The 18603-nt window shown below is 36.6% G+C and overlaps 4 protein-coding genes across 8 annotated transcripts in view; 3 read left to right on the forward strand and 1 right to left on the reverse strand.

Moving 5' to 3' along the window:
• Positions 1 to 3374, forward strand: part of LOC124414593 (septin-7) — a 35096-nt gene extending 31722 nt beyond the window's left edge. For both annotated transcript variants that reach the window (XM_046895599.1, XM_046895608.1), the window contains one exon: positions 1041 to 3374. In XM_046895599.1, the coding sequence (XP_046751555.1) occupies positions 1041 to 1089 (49 nt within the window). In that variant the 3' untranslated portion in view covers positions 1090 to 3374. The remainder of the gene's footprint in view (positions 1 to 1040) is intronic.
• A 3547-nt stretch (positions 3375 to 6921) lies between these two features.
• Positions 6922 to 9988, forward strand: LOC124414823 (hydroxymethylglutaryl-CoA synthase 1). The gene has a single exon (XM_046895907.1). It carries the CDS (start codon positions 7724 to 7726, stop codon positions 9101 to 9103), a length of 1380 nt encoding a protein of 459 aa, XP_046751863.1. The 5' UTR covers positions 6922 to 7723; the 3' UTR covers positions 9104 to 9988.
• Positions 9989 to 11075: 1087 nt separating this feature from the next.
• On the forward strand, positions 11076 to 13253 carry LOC124414992 (tRNA selenocysteine 1-associated protein 1). Its single transcript, XM_046896209.1, has 6 exons — positions 11076 to 11232; positions 11552 to 11749; positions 11833 to 12155; positions 12255 to 12454; positions 12700 to 12847; positions 12883 to 13253. Exons 1-5 carry the CDS (start codon positions 11191 to 11193, stop codon positions 12822 to 12824), a joined length of 888 nt encoding a protein of 295 aa, XP_046752165.1. The 5' UTR covers positions 11076 to 11190; the 3' UTR covers positions 12825 to 12847; positions 12883 to 13253.
• On the reverse strand, positions 13129 to 18293 carry LOC124414557 (transcription factor TFIIIB component B'' homolog). Of its 4 annotated transcripts, none has more exons than XM_046895534.1 (5): positions 17990 to 18293; positions 16590 to 17488; positions 15981 to 16423; positions 15712 to 15819; positions 13129 to 15564 (listed from the first exon to the last, which is right to left on the reverse strand). In XM_046895534.1, the coding sequence occupies exons 2-5, from the start codon at positions 17450 to 17452 to the stop codon at positions 14849 to 14851; spliced, it is 2130 nt and encodes a 709-aa protein (XP_046751490.1). In that variant the 5' UTR covers positions 17453 to 17488; positions 17990 to 18293; the 3' UTR covers positions 13129 to 14848. The 4 variants fall into 4 exon arrangements, with proteins under 4 accessions (XP_046751490.1, XP_046751481.1, XP_046751498.1 ...); XM_046895525.1 differs by having other exon boundaries at positions 17982 to 18293; XM_046895542.1 differs by having other exon boundaries at positions 17883 to 18293.
• Positions 18294 to 18603: the final 310 nt, after the last annotated feature.

Genomic DNA, 18603 nt, shown 5'->3' on the forward strand with positions numbered 1-18603 from the left:
TATTCATCTAATAGCAATGACTTATAACGCTACATGTTTTTATTGTGAACTGCACAAGCTGTCTACTGCATAACATTTTCATGAATATGCCAACCCGTCAAAAATAGAAGTATCTTGTTCACTAGTCTGGAGATATTATAACACCTGTGCTGATTTCCTATCAAATCTAAAGTAGTTGAGACAGCTTGACAGGGGCTTATTTCTTAACATTTACTAATGACTTACTTCTAATAATTAAATATATATTGTTAATTTTATCATTAAAGCTTTGTTCACCAGCAAACATAATGCTTCGTTACATCATTTTACTAACCAATCATTTTTCCTATTGCATATTTCAGTTGATGACTGAAAGTATGAATCAAAATAGATGGTTACTTTTTTGTATACACCATATGTAATTATTAAAACTTCTTTTTGACTTTTGCCGCATTAGGTTTATTCCTTTTCTATTCAGCTTATCGGGCAAATCGCTACCTGCATACTGCTGCGACTATTACAGTTTCAACCACTGACACTTTTAAAATATGATTCGCCAACAAATGCAATTCATTGAAAATAAACTTTTCCATCTAATACAAAATTGGTGGGTTCAATTTTATCATTCTGTATTCGTGCTCATTTGTTTTTCAGGCAGCATGTGCAATATGGCTTAGTGGTCGTTCAGTGTGAAAAATGCATAAGTACCTTTCGCGGCATGCGAGAGTGTCTGGCACCAGTTTGCATGGTTGGATATTATATGTATTGTATATCGACGTTGTCGCTACTGTTAAAAGAATATTTCTTTAAAAAGCTTACATTTTCACGTTCAAGCAAATGTACCGTCAATACTTAAAATTGACAAGAGGCAGAGAGCTTGTTTGGGTACGCAGCAATTTAGTTTTGGTTGCAGTTTCTTGGAAGAATATTAACAAATCGCGGGTGAAATCAGTTTCTGGTAACATAATCAGGGATACTAACCACTGCAGATCCGAATTCAAACTGCAAACATAATTTGACGTTTATTAATGGGGTGCGTTCTACATGTTCTTTCCTTTCAGGGCCGTCGACGGCAAGGACAAAAAGAATAAGAAGAAAGGCCTCTTCTAATCGTACCATCTCAGACATAGAACTGTATACCTAAACGAATAGTGAATGTACCAGTACCTTTGAGATACAATCTCCCGAGTCTGTGAATTTTTTCCATTTCCTGATCCCTTTATGCTTTGGAGAAAAAAATTCTGTGTCGCTTATGATTTTTTTGTAGAAAAATTCTGACAAAACTTAACTTTTGTAATTTACCACATGTTCGAAACACATTATTGTGCTGAAAGGATCCCACGTTTCTGTAAATGGAATCCCGAAAGTGGAGTTTGGAATTTTGTAACTTTGAGGTACAGGAATGTAACAGTATAATGAGTCATCATTTCTTAAGTACGTCCGACATTTTGCATAAGTTACACAAAACTTATTGGCGAACCAGAAATGTCTCGTCGACTTCTGATAACAGAAGATGAATGAATGTTCATTGTCAGTATTGCTGTGCGCTAACTATTTTACTATAAAATACATGAGATATGGTTTTCATTATTGCAAGGTGGGTCTCTTGAGTGATACGAAGATACATAAATAACTACAAATTGATTATTTTACCTAGAAGCGAACGCTGCTTCGTCATATCTTTTTCTTCAGTATCTAAGTGTTGTAGTCATCTAATCATTGTCCAAACAAGAAAATTTATAACTTTGAATTGGTTATCAAAATTCAGTTTTTGTCGCGTAAAATCAATATTGTCTGTAGCTGCTGAGCTGATGATTGCCAATAATTCAGTATTTGATAAAGCTACAATTCTACATATAAATTGAATAAATTTATTTATCATGTTTACTGATGCGAAGATTAACCATTTGATTCAATTAGGAATACGTATTTTCGCGAGTTGACTATATTGTTCAAATGAAAACTTGAGTAAAATAGAAATTGTATAATTTGATTTAAATCTTCGTAGCCAAAATAGTGGCCATATATATTTATGTATAAATGATAAATTTTAATCGTGTAAGCGTAAAATATATCAAAGAGAGTCAGACAAGTTGGAAATACCTATGTAATAAAATTAGTGTAATAGATTTAACGTTCTCAGACAGTGTGTTCATTCCATGTAATAATTTACTGTCCTGTTACCGAATCCAATTCGCGTAAAGTCAATCTTTGTTGATAATTTTCTTTCACGTCACATTTCCCAGCAACTGTATCAAAATATGATTTTCCCATGAGTTATTTTTTTTTTTTTCCTTCTTTAAATCTCCATCGTAACAGGGCAGTAAGTTTTTATCTATGTATAACGAATTATAAATAATTCATTCAAGCCTTACACACTGCTTGAAACGTCAAGTGTACCTAGTTAAAAATAATTAAGCTACTTTTGTGCCAAGATAAAATTGAAAAATTTTGTAACGCAAGCGAGCGGTTTTTCGCATTTGTTAAGCAAGTCATGAAATTCCTCAGTGAAATTCATAATTTATTTGATAAAAAAAGCCCCACGCTACATTCCTATTTTGTACGCATTTTCTAGCAATTGCTATTTCCGTCGACTCGATGCCATGTTTTAAGTAGAGAGTGAAAATAAAGTATTCTAACTCCACGATAATAAAGTATTTGAAAAAAAATTCACTGCAAGTCACAACTTCGAACGCTGTATAACAATTTTGTACAATGGGTCAAGTTGTTTCTATCTACCACATTGTCACAGACAATTTTCCAGGAGATTAAGGGGATTGGGAAGAAAAACATCTCGTACCGAGATGTTGACGTACAAACTAAAAAATTGTTTAATTTAATTAAATCATTGTGACCGCTGGTCAATGATTTTGTACAAAACTGGATAAGCTGTTTTCGACGACTTTTACTCTCTGATTAATCATACGTTGATAAAAATATTTTCTATGAAAACGGATTTATCTAAGTTTCAGAATTGAATATTGTGACTCTGATGAAGTTTTTGCTCTACTATTCAGAGTAATGTATGTACTGTACGCACGTTTAGCATTCGAGCTGAAATCCGTTTAAAACTGAATTCAAACGTTTATCTTTTATGAATTTTGTCGTTTACAGAGAAAAGTATGATTAGTATTTGTATTTATTTCTACATTTCATCAGAGTATTTACAAACGATATATATATATTTGCATATGTACCGAAGATTATTACGAGAGAAAAATGAAAGCTTGAAAAGTTCATGAAACTTGCATAATGCAATTTATTTTTAATATTTAAGAATCTATCAGTTACTCGTACATATTCAAACATGACCACAATGGCAGAATTTTTAATTTACAGTCGTAGTCGTAAAGAATTGACATTACTTAGTATTTAGATGTTAAATAATTTACAGACAAAAAAAGCACTAGCTGCCGATGCGTATGTCTAGTTTTATCAGCCAGGCTTATGCTCGATAGAATACAGCGTTAAATGAAAAATATTGTTAGGAATTGTATAACTCTGTTGATTACAAACCAAGAATGGTAATTTTATTTTGCCGTGCCATAGGTAAAATGAACAACGCTGCCGACGCTACTTTTAGATAAATTGAATAATGATTGAATCCGTAATTATACTATAGTAATTATAATTATGTATCAAGTAAATTATGTATAAAAAAAGACAATCAAATGATTTTTTTATTATATTTTATTTTCAATTATGTAAAAAACACCCTCCGTTGAACAATCTAACACTGAGTTATAATTTTTATGTTCGGAATCTGATACACAACTTGCGACTTATTATGCATTACAAACATTACGTAAGTGAATAAAAGTGAATATCTATACGTGAATTTTATTTTCTTTTTCTGTCATTATTCATGTTACAGAATATAGCTACTGAGCGTAGCTCATATCCATATGTATCATGTATACATATGTATGCACACGCAGTAGCAGCCATTTCAAAGGTCTACCGATTATACGGAAAAGGTTGTACGAAAGGTCGTGAAATTTGTCATATGAACGACTCGTCACGGAAGATTACACCTACAAATGATTCAATAGTATTTTAGAGTGGAACTGCAAAATTTTCAACTGCCGCATTCCATGTTAAATATTATTATTGTAATATTATTGAAAATGTCCGTTCAGAAAGCGTCATGTTTTTAGCATAACGACTCGATTTCGCCAGATGTGTCATTACATACGTACACGTACACGTATAATGATATCACTAACTAATACCATTTGACGCGTGGAGTAAGGAATTTGGCAGTTTAAATAACGGCGATGTAGCGTCATCAATGAAAGTATCCACGCCCATTTTCACGAGGAGTGGACGCCGACGTGCAAATGGGATCTGCCATTTTAAATGTTAGAATGAAAACAGCACTAATGTGAAAGACCCGCAAACGACGCTTTCCTAATCTGTAAGGTCAAAGACTTGAATTGTTTTTGGTGCGAAAATTAAAAGAGTTGGTCTCATGAATCGCCATTCCCAATGAACGCGATAACTCGTCACCACACTTCAGTCGTGGATAAAATAATTCATGTTCCATTGTATGTCCGAAATCAAGTTCTAACAACTATATGTACGCATAATACGTATGTACGGGCGGGGGGGGGGGGGGGGGGGGGGGGGGGGGGGGGGGTTATTAATAGCCAAATATGTTCGGGAATGGAGCGACGAGACTGCGATTATCAAAAGTGTCGTGCTTCCAGCAAAATACGTAACGACGCGACGGCGGGACTTCATAAGATAATGCTTATACCATTTGTCAAAAACATTTCCGTGGTCGGAAATATTGTATACGTCAAAGAGTCTAACACGCGGTACGACATGTAGTAGCATCGCATTATTCTAACGACAGTAGATGATAGTTGTATTACGCAAAGTTGCATCATCGCAATGATTCATTCGAAGCACTTGGCTTTTCATGGCTCTTATCACTCGGTTTCAGAACCTATGGTATTATCGATGGGATTATGAAACGAACGAACGAACGAACTACGGGCTTACCAGTTTTCAATTACGTACGCCAGACACGAAAAAAATACGTATTAGGTATCGTCTTTACATTCGCCATAACTTTTGTCTCATTGTCAGAAAAACGGTCAGTTTCCATTTGAAAACATTTCTCTTCAAAATTTCGAAAATGGCGCCAACTACGATGAATTTGACAACGCCAACTTTCGTCCTCGTCAAAACGATGAAACTTTTTTCTGAATCTATTGTTAGCAAAGCGTCTGTTTTTCGAGATATTTGACTGATTCGATTAAAATGGAACACCCTGTAATAACTATTCTTCGCCAAACTAGGTGAAGAAATGAATAGTAAGCAAGTCACAAATATTATGACGTACATATAAAGAATCATTGTTTTACAGATTTTCTAAATTCACAGTCAAACTCGGGCAGACCGAGTCCACATAGCACTAAGGGAAATTGAGTTCAGGGTCGAATTCTTTTGAACTTGACAAGCAGTGGTTTACAAACTGCGAAAGTCGAATGCATTTACAGTTGAACCGTTGGTCTGAAAAAGGCATGTTTAGAACAACTCACACAAAATGTTGAACACTTCGTGTGTATCGTTCCTGGGTGATAATCTAACGCGTAAGCAGATAGGCCCAGTGCGATTACGAGGAAGCTGAATAGTTTCCGTGAATATTTTGACAGTTAATATTCTCAAGTGAAATTTACAGGAAATATTGATATGGGAAATTGACCGTTCTACATTCAACAAGTTGCAGTTTTTTTAACTTTGCTCGACAGTACTATCGATAGTTTCACCCTCCATGTATCTATCAGCGCGTGGGCCCAAATATGTAAACCGGTCCTGTAAGTGACCAACGTGTGTACGATATCCATAAGTTTGACCTAAATCGTTGACCTCAAAATGGGCGGAAAACGAAACGGTGGGGGCTAAAGTCGCTCTACAAATATATTATATGTACATTAACGTTATGTAGACATTTTCGAATCTTGGTAACCTTTAGAACTCCGTAAAATGATTATTGTTTCAGTTTTAGAACCTTAGAGCTGAGAATTTCCCTCGCCTTCTCGCCATGAGTTATGACTTATAGATACGTAAAAATTAATATAACTTTTCCTTCCGAAAACGATGATTCTAAGTAATTTACGTGTCGCACAATTATCGGCAATCATACGATAACAAGGTAATGTGTATTGTGTATTGTTAGTACATAATTCAATGATTGTTGAAAGTAGTGCGTTGAAGTTTTTCCATAAATGAATGGTCTTGCTGAGTGTACTACCTAAAATAGTTGGAGAAATATTCTTGTCCAGTAAGTATGAGTGTTCCGAGGAATTCTTTTACGCAACATTGAAAGCTCGATAATACAATATATCGGAATGTCTTCCGGTACTCGCAAAAGAAATTCGGCTGTTTCGATTTGCTTCTAGGTACATAGTTGTTTATAACATGCACTGCATGTCTGTAGGTATAATACATAATCAAATCGATGGTTTCTCTTCAGCGAAGATCAGTAGAATTTGCATGCGTCGCAACGCATTCTTATTGTTGCGCAGCATTTTGCACTGCGTGAACCGTCCTTGGATATGTATGTATGTATGTATGTATGTACTACATATGTATAAACTACGAGCGTGGGTCACGATGTGCCCGCGAAAATTGACCATGTGAAGTTAGTAACGTTATCGTAACGATTCGTGCTGAGGGTAAAACCGTTACTTCATGATTTTGGAATAACGTTTGAAATTCGGTAAACCGTTACGAAACAAAACATACTCATATATTTTGAAATCTTTGTTCCTTCAAAGTCATTGTAAACATAAGAAAATAGCGATCCTTTCCCCAATGTTTCGTTACGACAACGTTACTAACTTCAATCTCGTGGAAATTGAAGGATCGGCTTGCGGCTCGACTCCTTGGCAGCCACCAGCTTCATAGGCAGCGGTAAAGCCACGGAATGGGCCCTAATTGTTGTGACAAGTGCCAAGTGCCAAGTGCCAAGTGGCTCGACCGCAAGCCGTGGCCACAAACTCACAATATGCCTGTAACGTTATTACGAGCCGAACTATGCCGAACATCGCGGGACTCTTCGGTGCGGCGTTCCACCGAGACGGTGAGGGTATTAGAAGGAGCTGTTCAACTTTCGGTAGGTTTAGTTGAGAAGGAATAGCGTCGACGGACGGAGGCCGAGATTGTCGAGGGGCCGATACACCTGACCGTCGTTTTCCCCATTACCCGCTATTCGCTAAGCGTCAATCGACTAACGTAAACTTCTTGGTGCCTGACCGTGATTTTCACTCTCGAATTTCACTTCTAACCTAAATCTACCTCCTCGATTACCGCTAAACGTTCTGGATAAATTATAAGTGTACATACCTACGCCGATCGAGTTCTTCGCACTTTTCCTCTATGCATAGTTCAACGAAAGTTCGTGTGATGCGCACATCCTAAACTGAATACAGATTTACTCCAATTCATTATCCGCATTCCGAACAAAAATCAATCAACTACGCTAACCTATTTTCACCGAGTTACATAGAGTATTCAACAATAATATACTTACGATTAGTACGTTATAAAATACCCGAAGTATTAACCATTTTTTTTTTTTACTTACCTGGTGCAAGCACGCTAAGAACTGAAGTGAGTGATCACATTACGCAGCACATGAATTATCTACATCCTGGCCTGAGAAATAGAATCTTTTAATTAAATAAATAAACTAGAAATTGTTTTTAACAGACGTCTAAAAAAGTTTAAAAAAATGTGGCCAAACAACGTGGGTATCAAGGCGATCGAAGTCTATTTTCCGGCTCAGTATGTGGACCAAAGTGATTTGGAAGAATTCGACAAAGTTTCTGCTGGAAAGTACACGGTAGGCTTGGGTCAATCGAAGATGGGATTCTGCAATGACAGGGAAGATATTAATTCCCTGTGCCTGACGGTGGTTCGACGTCTAATGGAGCGGCACAGCGTAAAGCCAGAAGACATCGGAAGGTTAGAAGTGGGGACGGAGACGATTATCGACAAGAGCAAATCTGTCAAGTCTGTACTCATGCAATTGTTTGAACCTTTCGGCTGCACGGACATCGAGGGTGTAGATTCGACGAATGCCTGCTACGGAGGAACAGCTGCCTTGTTCAACGCAGTTGCCTGGGTAGAGAGCAGCTCCTATGACGGCAGAATGGCGCTTGTCGTTGCCGGTGACAACGCAGTCTATGCAAGCGGTAGTGCCAGGCCAACCGGAGGAGCTGGAGCAGTGGCTATGCTGGTCGGACCGGATGCACCGATAGTTTTTGACCGTGGACTCAGAGCCTCGTACATGAGACATGCCTATGATTTTTATAAGCCAGACCTAAACTCTGAGTATCCCGTGGTTGATGGAAAGCTTTCGATTCAGTGCTATTTGGGAGCACTTGACAATTGCTACCAAAAGTATTGTCAGAAAGCCAATGAGAAGAATATCAACAAGTCTATATCTTTGGCCAGTTTCGGAGCTGTACTATTTCATTCCCCGTACTGTAAACTTGTACAAAAGTCATTCGCTCGGTTGGCGTTCAATGATTTTTTGAACGCTTCCAAGAACGGTATCGCCAATGACAAGTATCATGGTCTGGAGAAGTTTTCATCATTAAAATTGGAAGATACTTACTTTGATAGGGATGTAGAGAAAGCTTTTATGACTTTGAGCAACAACGATTTTGCTGGAAAGACTAAGCCAAGTTTGTTGATTGCTAATCTCGTCGGAAACATGTACACCCCATCCGTCTATTCGGGTCTGGTTTCTTTCCTCATTAGTAAGCCGATAGACCAGCTGGCTGGTACTAAAGTCGCAGTTTTTTCTTATGGATCAGGCTTAGCTTCCAGTATGTACTCGTTAACTATTGCTAAAGACTCGTCATCTAAGTCTGACTTAGAAAAGTTGGTGTCGCATTTGATGTATGTAAAGCCTCAGTTAGAGTCAAGGCGGCGCGCATCGCCGGAGGAATTTACTGGAGTCTTAGAACTCAGGGAAAAAAATTGCCACAAAGCACCATATCAGCCTCAGAGCAGCATTGACACTATGTTTGAAGGCACGTATTATTTAGAAAGTATCGATGACAAATATCGACGAACTTATGGAAGAGTCACTAAGAGCAAATAGTATTATATTTACCCCTCAAATGAGAAATTTTATTTAAAGAGATTTATTTATCAATTATCATTGTTGACTAGCTGATTGCTTTGCGCTTGTTGTAATAGTGGATACATTTAGATGACAATATTTTTAATCATGGTATGATTTAAAACTGAATACATAATCTTTTGTTGCTGACAATTGATTATTAATAATAAATAATTGTTAGCCAAGTGAGAACAAAGTTCGGAGTGTCGCATTTGTTCAATTAGCGACATTTCGGCTTTTCTACTTGTAGATAAATATTTTTTACCTTCGAATCAAAACGTACAAATGTTGTTTCATCAGTGCAGCTATTCCTGTGACATACGCGAATTGCTATATTCTTGTTGAATTTCAATTGATGTAGAAAAATTAATATTGCACCTAACGAATTAGGGCATCAAGAATTGTGAATAGCAAAAAAAGTTTTAATAAAATTTTATACGCTTGTACAGTAATATTGACATGTTTTTTCTTTATCGCCGTTTGTGAATGTCTCATCGACACCCAGGGGCCAGTATATTCAACAAAAAGTTTAGTCATTGGTATTCACAGACGACCTAAAGAATATTTTTTTTCAACAACATTGATGTGTAAATGTCAGATTACAGATAAAAATTGTTATAAGAAACTTGAAGTTTCTCTTTATTATCACGGCGAAGGTCTTGTAGTATTTTGTAATGTAACAATGGTGCCCGGTCATTTGGTCAATCTTTTGTTGGAGAACCATACAATAATTTATACGAACCGTTTACTGACTTGTATGAACGAATATTCATTTGAAACATTAACCCGTAGCATGTCGGGTAAACCTGATAAAGTTGACCTTTGGTAATTGTATAAGATTATACATTCAATAACATGATCAAGGCAAAAAAAAAAAAATGTAATCATTGTCCAAAGTGTCTGCAAGGCGCCGTAAAATGACTGCATTATTCGATACAGATTTACTTTATCGTTATGTAAATGATTAGACATTCGTTTACCTTGATCCTTGCAGAATACGAGCTTGAAGTTATTAACGTTATCGTTGCAAAACATCGGGGAAAAAATCCGAATTTCCTTAATTTTACAATTATTTTGAAGGAACTAATGTTTCCAAATATGAGTGTGTTGCGTTTTATTACGGTTTACTGAATTCCAAGCAATTCCAACATCGCGAAATAACGGTTTTTCCTCAGCATGAGTCGTTACGATAACGTTACTAACTTAGATATGATTTCCAAACGCGATAATGCGATTAGTTCCTCATACGTGTTAAAGTAAGCGAAAATTTTAATTTCATTAGTTTTCAAATGATTTGTAGTATATGATATACGATAATTGTTATTTAAAAAAAAATTTGATTTTATTTCTTCTCGTCCTTTTTTTTTATCATATGTATGCCCTGTTCTCACGACGACTGTTGATTTTTTTATCCCCTAGAAAGATTAAATTATCACGTGCACGTGCAGTGCTCAAAAGTTTGAGCTTTGGCAGTGCTCTGTTCAATACGTAATTATACGTAAATTATACCTATCGATATAGGCTTTGTGATATGTAGCGATTACGGCCGTTTACTGTATCCGTCGACAAATAATTAAGTCTATCAAAACAGTTTGCACAACGCTGAATTACAACGTGGATTATCTCACGTATTCCGACAGAAACGTTGTTAAAAATGCATTTCCATTGTATATACAATGAAAGGGTAAACTTAACTTGTAAAGCCCGATTCTAACTACCGGATTTGTATCCAGATACACGAATTCAAAATATGATGTATGCATTTTCGAGTTATTTTATTAATACGCACGACATTGAGCGGCAAATTTGATTGTGTCTCAAATTTAAATTGTTTAAGTCAACGCTATAGCGCATTCGGATGTGACTGAAAATATATTCGGTATGTGTGAGTATGCGTATCTCTCTCTAATAGCGTAGTAGCGTCTGTAGTAGTGTTAAGACTGTGAGTTGCTGTGACCAGCGTGTTATCCTGGAGCGTTGCCGTCACTGATTTACAGCGTTCTGAGTTTGTGAATTAGAATCAGTTAAATATTTTCTGGTAAAACGTGATTCTGACCTACAAGAAGATGTCGGGGCCCATGGTCTTGTGCCAACTATGGATGGGAGGCGTAAGTAAAATATTCGAACAAAGTTTACAATTAAAACAAGTTCCTAACCTCCAAACTTGACGTGCCCCGTTAGAATAAACATAGTATCATTTGATATTAAATAACTAAGATAATCGAAATATCTTTATTGCACTTTGTAATCTTAGAGTTCTAAAATTTAAGTCGGTATAGCAGATATCGCAAGAAGTGAAAAGTTGCGCTGGTTTTCAATCGTTTCAAGGTTGGAATTGATAAAGAATTTTAATGTAAAGGATTTTGAAGCATGATCTTAAATAATTTAGTATTAACTAAATGATGTATCTGCTATGACTATTTATAGTTGGAACCCTATATGACTGAGAGTTTTATTATGAACGCATTTCACAAAATGAATGAGCAACCGCAAACTGTAAAAGTGATGAGAAATCGATATACCGGAGAGCCGGCTGGCTACTGCTTCGTCCACTTTCCGACTGATGAAATGGCACTTGACGCTATGCACAAACTGAATGGCAAAGCTATTCCAGGTTCCAACCCGGTAAGTCGCTCATTTTGTTCTTTTTTTCTTGTACCTTACTTTTAAGAAATTTTTCAAATGTGAAAATACCTACTCAATTTCAGACTGTCAGATTTCGCTTAAATCATGCCAGCACCACAGGCAAACCGGCAACAGATAGAGAATTCAGTATATGGGTCGGTGATTTATCAACAGATGTGGACGATTATTCCTTGTACAGAGCATTTGCTGCGAAATACAATTCCATCAGAACAGCCAAAGTAATACTGGACAGCTCAGGTTTCAGTAAAGGCTACGGATTTGTCAGATTTGCCAATGAGGAAGAACAAAAAAATAGTTTGGTTACAATGAATGGATACCGAGGTCTAGGTACTAAATCATTGAAAATTTGCAACGCAGTTCCTCGGCCGTGGAACAAAATTACAGGGTAAAAATGCGTTTATTGAATAATTGTTCCAATATCTTGCTTTTCATTAGAGACTAGTTTCATCTTCTGTGTCCTACTTTTTTTATTAATACTTTTTAGCTCGGTACCTCCACAGTCATCCTCTGATTACTCTATGTCGAACATGAATTCAGAACCATACAACTATTATGACACTTCTTCGTACTGGAATAGTTACAGTGCTTGGCAACAGGGATATTATGAAAGTGAACCAACGTCAGACAACTACAACAATTATGTATCAGACCAAAAACCAGAGGAGGATGAACTGGAATTGATTGGTAATTGTGTGAATTCAATGGTTTTACTTAAATTTATGCTTGTGTGATTTAGGAATTGTGAATTGAAAACTCAGGATCTTAGCTTTTGTCTAATTTCGATGGTGAAAAAGAAGATTACAATTATTTCATCTCCATATAAAGAGTAAAGAGTCACACTGAATTGATAACTAATATTATTTACCATCACGTTGTTATATCCTCCGGTTGTTTTACATTGAATATCTGTTGTCTTAATTATTTTCCAGAGCATTCTATTCCAGTGGATGTGGACAAATATAACAGAGATGCAATTGAGCAGGATTACAATATGTGGGATGCTTTAGAGAGTTCTAAATGGATACCCTGTGATACTCTGGAATTGTGCTATTGAGACACTAATATAGTTTTGGCTGTTCATAAAGTTTTCAGGAAACTAGAACTTTGCTCTACCACCAAATATTGGATGATTTCCAGAAATCATTTTTTTAAATATTTTACCAAACATGCTGAGTATGGGATCAGCATTGCAGGGAACGTGAACGGCATGATTTGGAAAAATGAAGTATATCATGTCAGGGTTGGATTCAAAGGTTGAATTTTTTGTTCAAAACTTTATCAGCTCAGAATGACACTTGATTGTTTGTATTTTTACACGCCAGGTTAAATGCATTCTACTATAAAAGCTACACTTATTCAAGTTCGATATATGAAATAAATAAATACCTTCAAAACAAGTCTAACATTTGATTTAAGATTAACTTATCCATATAAAGTAATTACAAATGCATAAATCTTAAACAAACTTTTATAACATAATGAAGAAGTATAACGAATGATGATTCATGGCCACAGGTCAGAGCTCGGAGGCACAAATGATGCTGCAAATACCACAGCAGTTAACTCAAGGCAAGGGATCACATCGAGTAGCTTGATTGAATTCGTTTCGTGAGATCCTCTTAGTCAGTTCTTCAGTTTTACCAATGTGATTTTTGTGAAGGAATAGACATCAGGTAAAGCCAATCTTTAGTCCGTTCGTTATACTCTGTTGGTACGTATCTGCGATTATAAATAGATCTCGAACTGTGCAAAGCTTTGTAATAAATATATCACCAAGCATCAATTGGTACAATATTTTACCAAATATATTTTGTACGAAAAGATGCAATTATTTCAGACCACATAATATGTCAAGTTAATCAAAGTGCCGTTAAAGTGAACAGTTTTTCATTATCTCTGGATACTAATCTTCTTCGCAAGGAAAAAATGTTTACATTTCAAGCAAGCAAGACCACTGAAATATACACCAACTAGAACATGCGCTACCCACAAGGTACTGTAGTAGCAAAGCGTATCGTGTAAAATATCATCATATAAGCATACCACGAGTGGTAAAGACAGAGATAGATCACCTTTTTCAGATATACGTACAATATTATCGTGGGTCGTAGGGAGAGATGGATCATCCGTTTTGTAGCTCTCTCCCAGTATGCTTGTACGCGTCCAGTATATTTCAGTGAGGTAAAGACGCACTTGACATTAAACAAGTAAATACAGTGAAAAAATGTTTATGATATTTTCTCACGCTGATCTAATGTATACGAGCTTACAAATTAATAACAGGTCATATGTATGGTGTACATAATGAAAAAAGGATACCAGTAGGCTCAGAGTATCAGAATCGCATGTAAAGTAAAAAAGAAACCGTATTTACAAGTAATCTTAAAATAGAAATTATCACAATCTAATTGTACTTGGATCTATGTACACTTATAAATTTAATATCAATGAATAGCATGACACCAATACAAAAAAATGTCAGTATAATAATAAATAAATCAAGCCGTAGTACAAAAAGTGTTGATTGAAGCTATCTAAAGACTATTAATCCTGTGGGAATCTGTGTCACGACGAGGTCAGGGTTAATTTCGGTTTCCTGCACTCAACAATTCGTTTAATGGGCTGGTAATGTAGATCAAACATCGGTTTATTGAACTGCGGATTACAGGAATTTCTCCGTCCCGTCTCTCACCTTCCGTCGCCCATAGAACATTTCGCACACTAATTCCATAGGGTCTAGCAGTCTTTAAGTATCCTCAGTTAACACACAGAATAATACATGGCAAAATACTAAGAGAATGCGAGAGACAATCTACTCGATTCTCATTATCCAGTCAAAACACACTTTCAGGCATTATTGTGAATTTTGAATGACTAAACATTGCATCCAAATTCAAGTCCTTTATTATCGAAATTTGTAACCATTGTGATATTGCAATTTGAAGCGATTGTTTCCATTCGCGAAAATATTCACTTGCATTTATAAGAATTCTACAACTGAGTGAATAATGAAAGTCGCGCTAAAACTACAGCTGCATTGATATTGATAAAAGTAAGCCGTAGGAGTAAGTAAATATGCTACACCGTATTTACAGGTTGTTGTGCATCAACGTTTGGTGAATCATTTTTCGATATTTTAGTCGTAACCGTAGCGAGAAGTTCTGGTGATAATTCAATCGGTGGGATGTTTTGTTTACTGCTTACCATCGTTGGATCTGGATTAGGACTTACCATATAAACTTGTAACATGGTTTTCCCTGGTTCATCTGGCGATTCACTGGACAAAATTACTAAGGAACCAGGTTCCGCTTTACTAATATCGGTAATCTTATGTTCTACGTGTTCCAAGTGATCTTCCGTAATTTGAACCTCTTTGACGGAGTTGTCTGAAATTAATTCAGATTTTTCCATTTCCGGCGCAACACAAACTTCTGTGGTATTTCCATCTTCATTCAAAATATCGTCTGTATGATGATCATCCATTTTATTTACATCAGGAGCCTGTAATCTTCTGATTTTTGGGCATCTACCGGAACGTGTCGGTTTCACTTCATAAATTTCAGTTTCACTTTCGGAATCACTGAAGATTCCTGCACCTTGCATTAAGTCATCTAATGCTTCCTCTATCGATATGTTCTTTTTACGTTTCTTACGGGTTTTCGGCTTTTCGATACTCAAATTGTTGTTTGTTTCCGATTTTACTGGTTCTCCCACAACGGAATTTTCATCTTCGACTTCGTCTACTTCTTCTTCCTCAGTTTCTTCATCTTGTCCAATGCTTGAAGTAACAAATGCTGGGACAAAAATTCTAATTAACTTCAAATCTATCTACTTCATCGTGTGCATAAATCTAATTATTTCAAAATGAATATATGATCTTTAATTGCCATTGTTTTGTACATTAACAATTTTTTACAGGTCCAGACACAGTAAATACATACCACATTTCTTCCTCTTTTTAGTCTTCGATCTCTCTTTATCCTTAGTCTTGTTTTCTTTTGCTTTGTTCTTTTCCTCCAATTCAAGCTTTTCTTTTTCTACAAAAATTGCTGTAACCCAACAAACAAACCCTGTATTTCCCATTTCATAAAAAGCTATCCTAAGCAGTATATGTGTAGATGTTTAATAACAAGGCATTATATGCATCTGACTCTGCCGAACCTGAATGATAGAAATTAGAAATATAATAACTAGTCGACTTTGAACTTACCAAGCTCTTCTTCCAATGCATCTGTATCGAATTCTTGATGATATTTCAATGCCTTTTCAACTAATGGTCTGTTTGTTTTTTCCTCCTTTTTAAATTTCAACTTTATTTCTTGTCTAGATCGATTGGGGAACAAACTTTGCATAAGAAGAAAATCCGTGCCAATTGTATTCAAAGCTTTATAAAATCTTAAGGTTTCCCATTTTGGCCACTCTTTGCTTTTCTTAGGTCGTTTGTAAAATCCATTACCAGTACGCCCTTCGTCTACTACTACCTCTGAGTTAGCCAATGCTTCTCGTCCTTTCTTTGTTCCAGTTTGTTCTATGACCAGACTTTGCTCGTCTATGATTAATTGACCATCCGGTCCAACTTTGACCTGTGGTACTGGCATCGCAGCTGGTTCATCCACATTTTCCTCTTCAGTATGCACGATGTCATCATTTGACCTGAAATCATTATTAATTGTAAAAAAGTTGTACATCGAATTTTTCAAAGTATATTGTTCAACAAAAATTTTATTGACGATAAAATACACGTGTTACATTTTGTTGGGCACACTGTGCATAAAAAAGGTGATGCAAATTTCATTCCATCCACACAATTTATACTCACACAGAAGCAGGTTCCGTCCTCATTACTGGGGTAGACATATCTGGATTTTTCATCGGGTTTGTCACAGGGTTGTAGTATATCAGATCATACATCGTTAGTTTATTTCGATCTGGTGTTTTCTTTCCGTGTTTATGCAAAAACTCTCGTCTAGCCTCTGCTAACTTTCTAGCAGATTCTGAAATGACCATTCTTCGTTTTGGTACCGGCTTGAATTCTGGTGCATTATTGACATTTGTATTAGCTATGGGATCTCTGTTACTCTGCACCGAGCAACACGAGTCATTTCTGATACGATTAGGCACTGCACAATTAGGTCTCCGCCCATCGTCTTCCGATTCGCTTGCACTGGCTCCGCTTCCTTGTATACTATTCCTACGTATTCTACCACTACCATCCAGTCTTGGAACAGGTCTGACAAATCTTGATCTATTTTGTAATAATTTTGAAGGTGACGCAGGTGACTTTATTGAGGTAGAATCTGATTTAATGGACTCTGATCGGTATGGAGGAGATGCAAGTGCTGCAAAAGTACACTCAGGAGATAGAATAGTGGAATCTTCTGACAATTTAATAATATCATTGTTTTCGTTCTGATCATTCACAGGAGCGAATGTTATTTCCTGATCTCCTCTTATTGGTAATGGTGTTTGTGGCTCTACATTCGCAGAGTCTGATTCCTCAGTGACAATAGGAATGATTGGCTTTTCGATGTCAGCTTCTGCTGTAACTTTATCTGTACTTTCCACCTTAGGACTGGACGATTGAGATGGTACTGGTTGTGACGGTTCTGGTTGAGAAGCATCTTGAGTAGCTTTCCGTCGCAGTGGAACATTAGCTACAGCTTTTATTCGAGCACGCCGCATGTTGAGTTCAAATTTCCTAGTAGATCAGACGGTAAGCTATGAGGAATAAGAAAGTTTATCTTATGTTTAAGATGAAGACGATTGAAGTATACATGAGACAAACAATGAAGAGCAAACACTGGAATTGGTGTTAAAAATTTTTGTTTTAAAAACCGAAAAGGAAAGGAAAGGATATAATTTTAGTTACGGACGTTATGATAATATCAATGCATCGGATGCGATCCACGAATAGCCGGTGATTAGTTTTTTCACTCGACCATATGGGATCTAGATTGTAATTTAAACTTAAAGCTTTCTTATAAAACCATTCTGCCGTTGAAGTTGCGGAGTTGTTTCAATCGTGATTAATATATCTTGACTTATTCTACAGAAATTGCATTGGCATTAATTATTTCATCTCCTCTGAAATTCGGCGAACCATTTTTTATACCCAGAACGTGCGCGCACGTTGCGAATGAGGATCGGTTGGGGTTATGTTTTCATCCACTGGGTTAGGTTAGGGTAAGATTAGATTCAACGCTCCATATACCTACTTACACTTAGCACAACGTTTATTTCTCACAATCAGGCAAGATCCGCCGTAATGATTTTAATATTGCATGTTCCGAGTGTTCCAAATGTTCTATTATCACTTGCGACACTGCAATGTATCCGCTCATTTCATACGCATGCCTCTTCATGACACTCGTAAACCGAATTTCACACTCAAGTCAAAACTCTAAATGCACTCCAAATCGACACTACTGTAACCCTTTTTACTTTGAGTGTTGAGTTTCGAGGGTATCGTTGATTTTCTCACGTGCCGACCGCCTGTCTGCCAGCTTGCTTCCTCCTCCTGCTCCTGATCTCCGCCGCTTGCTATTATCCCTCTACCTTTTCTCCTGCCCCTCTATCTTTACCCTTCCTTATCGCCGAACGTGGTCGACACACACATATGCGCATAGCGCACGCATAAATACACGCTCACGGAATAAATCATGTAGTCAAATGAGATGTGATGCATTCCACACATGCTTTAAGCTTACTTACAACCCCTGTGAGTATTCGAATACTTGACACTTAGTGGAAAACACAATTTGGCAAAAAGAACCACTGTATTTCAAGCACATGATAATAACTCAGAGGACAACGATAGATTTATGTTACTTTGA

The sequence above is a fragment of the Diprion similis genome, chromosome 2 (genome assembly GCF_021155765.1).
Source record: "Diprion similis isolate iyDipSimi1 chromosome 2, iyDipSimi1.1, whole genome shotgun sequence".
Classification (NCBI taxonomy): domain Eukaryota; kingdom Metazoa; phylum Arthropoda; class Insecta; order Hymenoptera; family Diprionidae; genus Diprion; species Diprion similis.

What these genes read in the sequence shown, in the direction of transcription:
- LOC124414823 (XM_046895907.1), top strand. Translation starts at nt 7,724, where the DNA reads ATGTGGCCAAACAACGTGGGTATCAAGGCGATCGAAGTCTATTTTCCG.
- LOC124414557 (XM_046895534.1), bottom strand. Translation starts at nt 17,452, where the DNA reads ATGCGGCGTGCTCGAATAAAAGCTGTAGCTAATGTTCCACTGCGACGG. An exon ending in TGCATTGGAAGAAGAGCTTG is followed by an intron (nt 15,820 to 15,980) that starts GTAAGTTCAAAG and finishes GTTGGGTTACAG; the next exon opens with CAATTTTTGTAGAAAAAGAA. An exon ending in TAAAAAGAGGAAGAAATGTG is followed by an intron (nt 15,565 to 15,711) that starts GTATGTATTTAC and finishes TTTTTGTCCCAG; the next exon opens with CATTTGTTACTTCAAGCATT.
- LOC124414992 (XM_046896209.1), top strand. Translation starts at nt 11,191, where the DNA reads ATGTCGGGGCCCATGGTCTTGTGCCAACTATGGATGGGAGGC. An exon ending in CTATTCCAGGTTCCAACCCG is followed by an intron (nt 11,750 to 11,832) that starts GTAAGTCGCTCA and finishes ACTCAATTTCAG; the next exon opens with ACTGTCAGATTTCGCTTAAA. An exon ending in GGATGAACTGGAATTGATTG is followed by an intron (nt 12,455 to 12,699) that starts GTAATTGTGTGA and finishes ATTATTTTCCAG; the next exon opens with AGCATTCTATTCCAGTGGAT.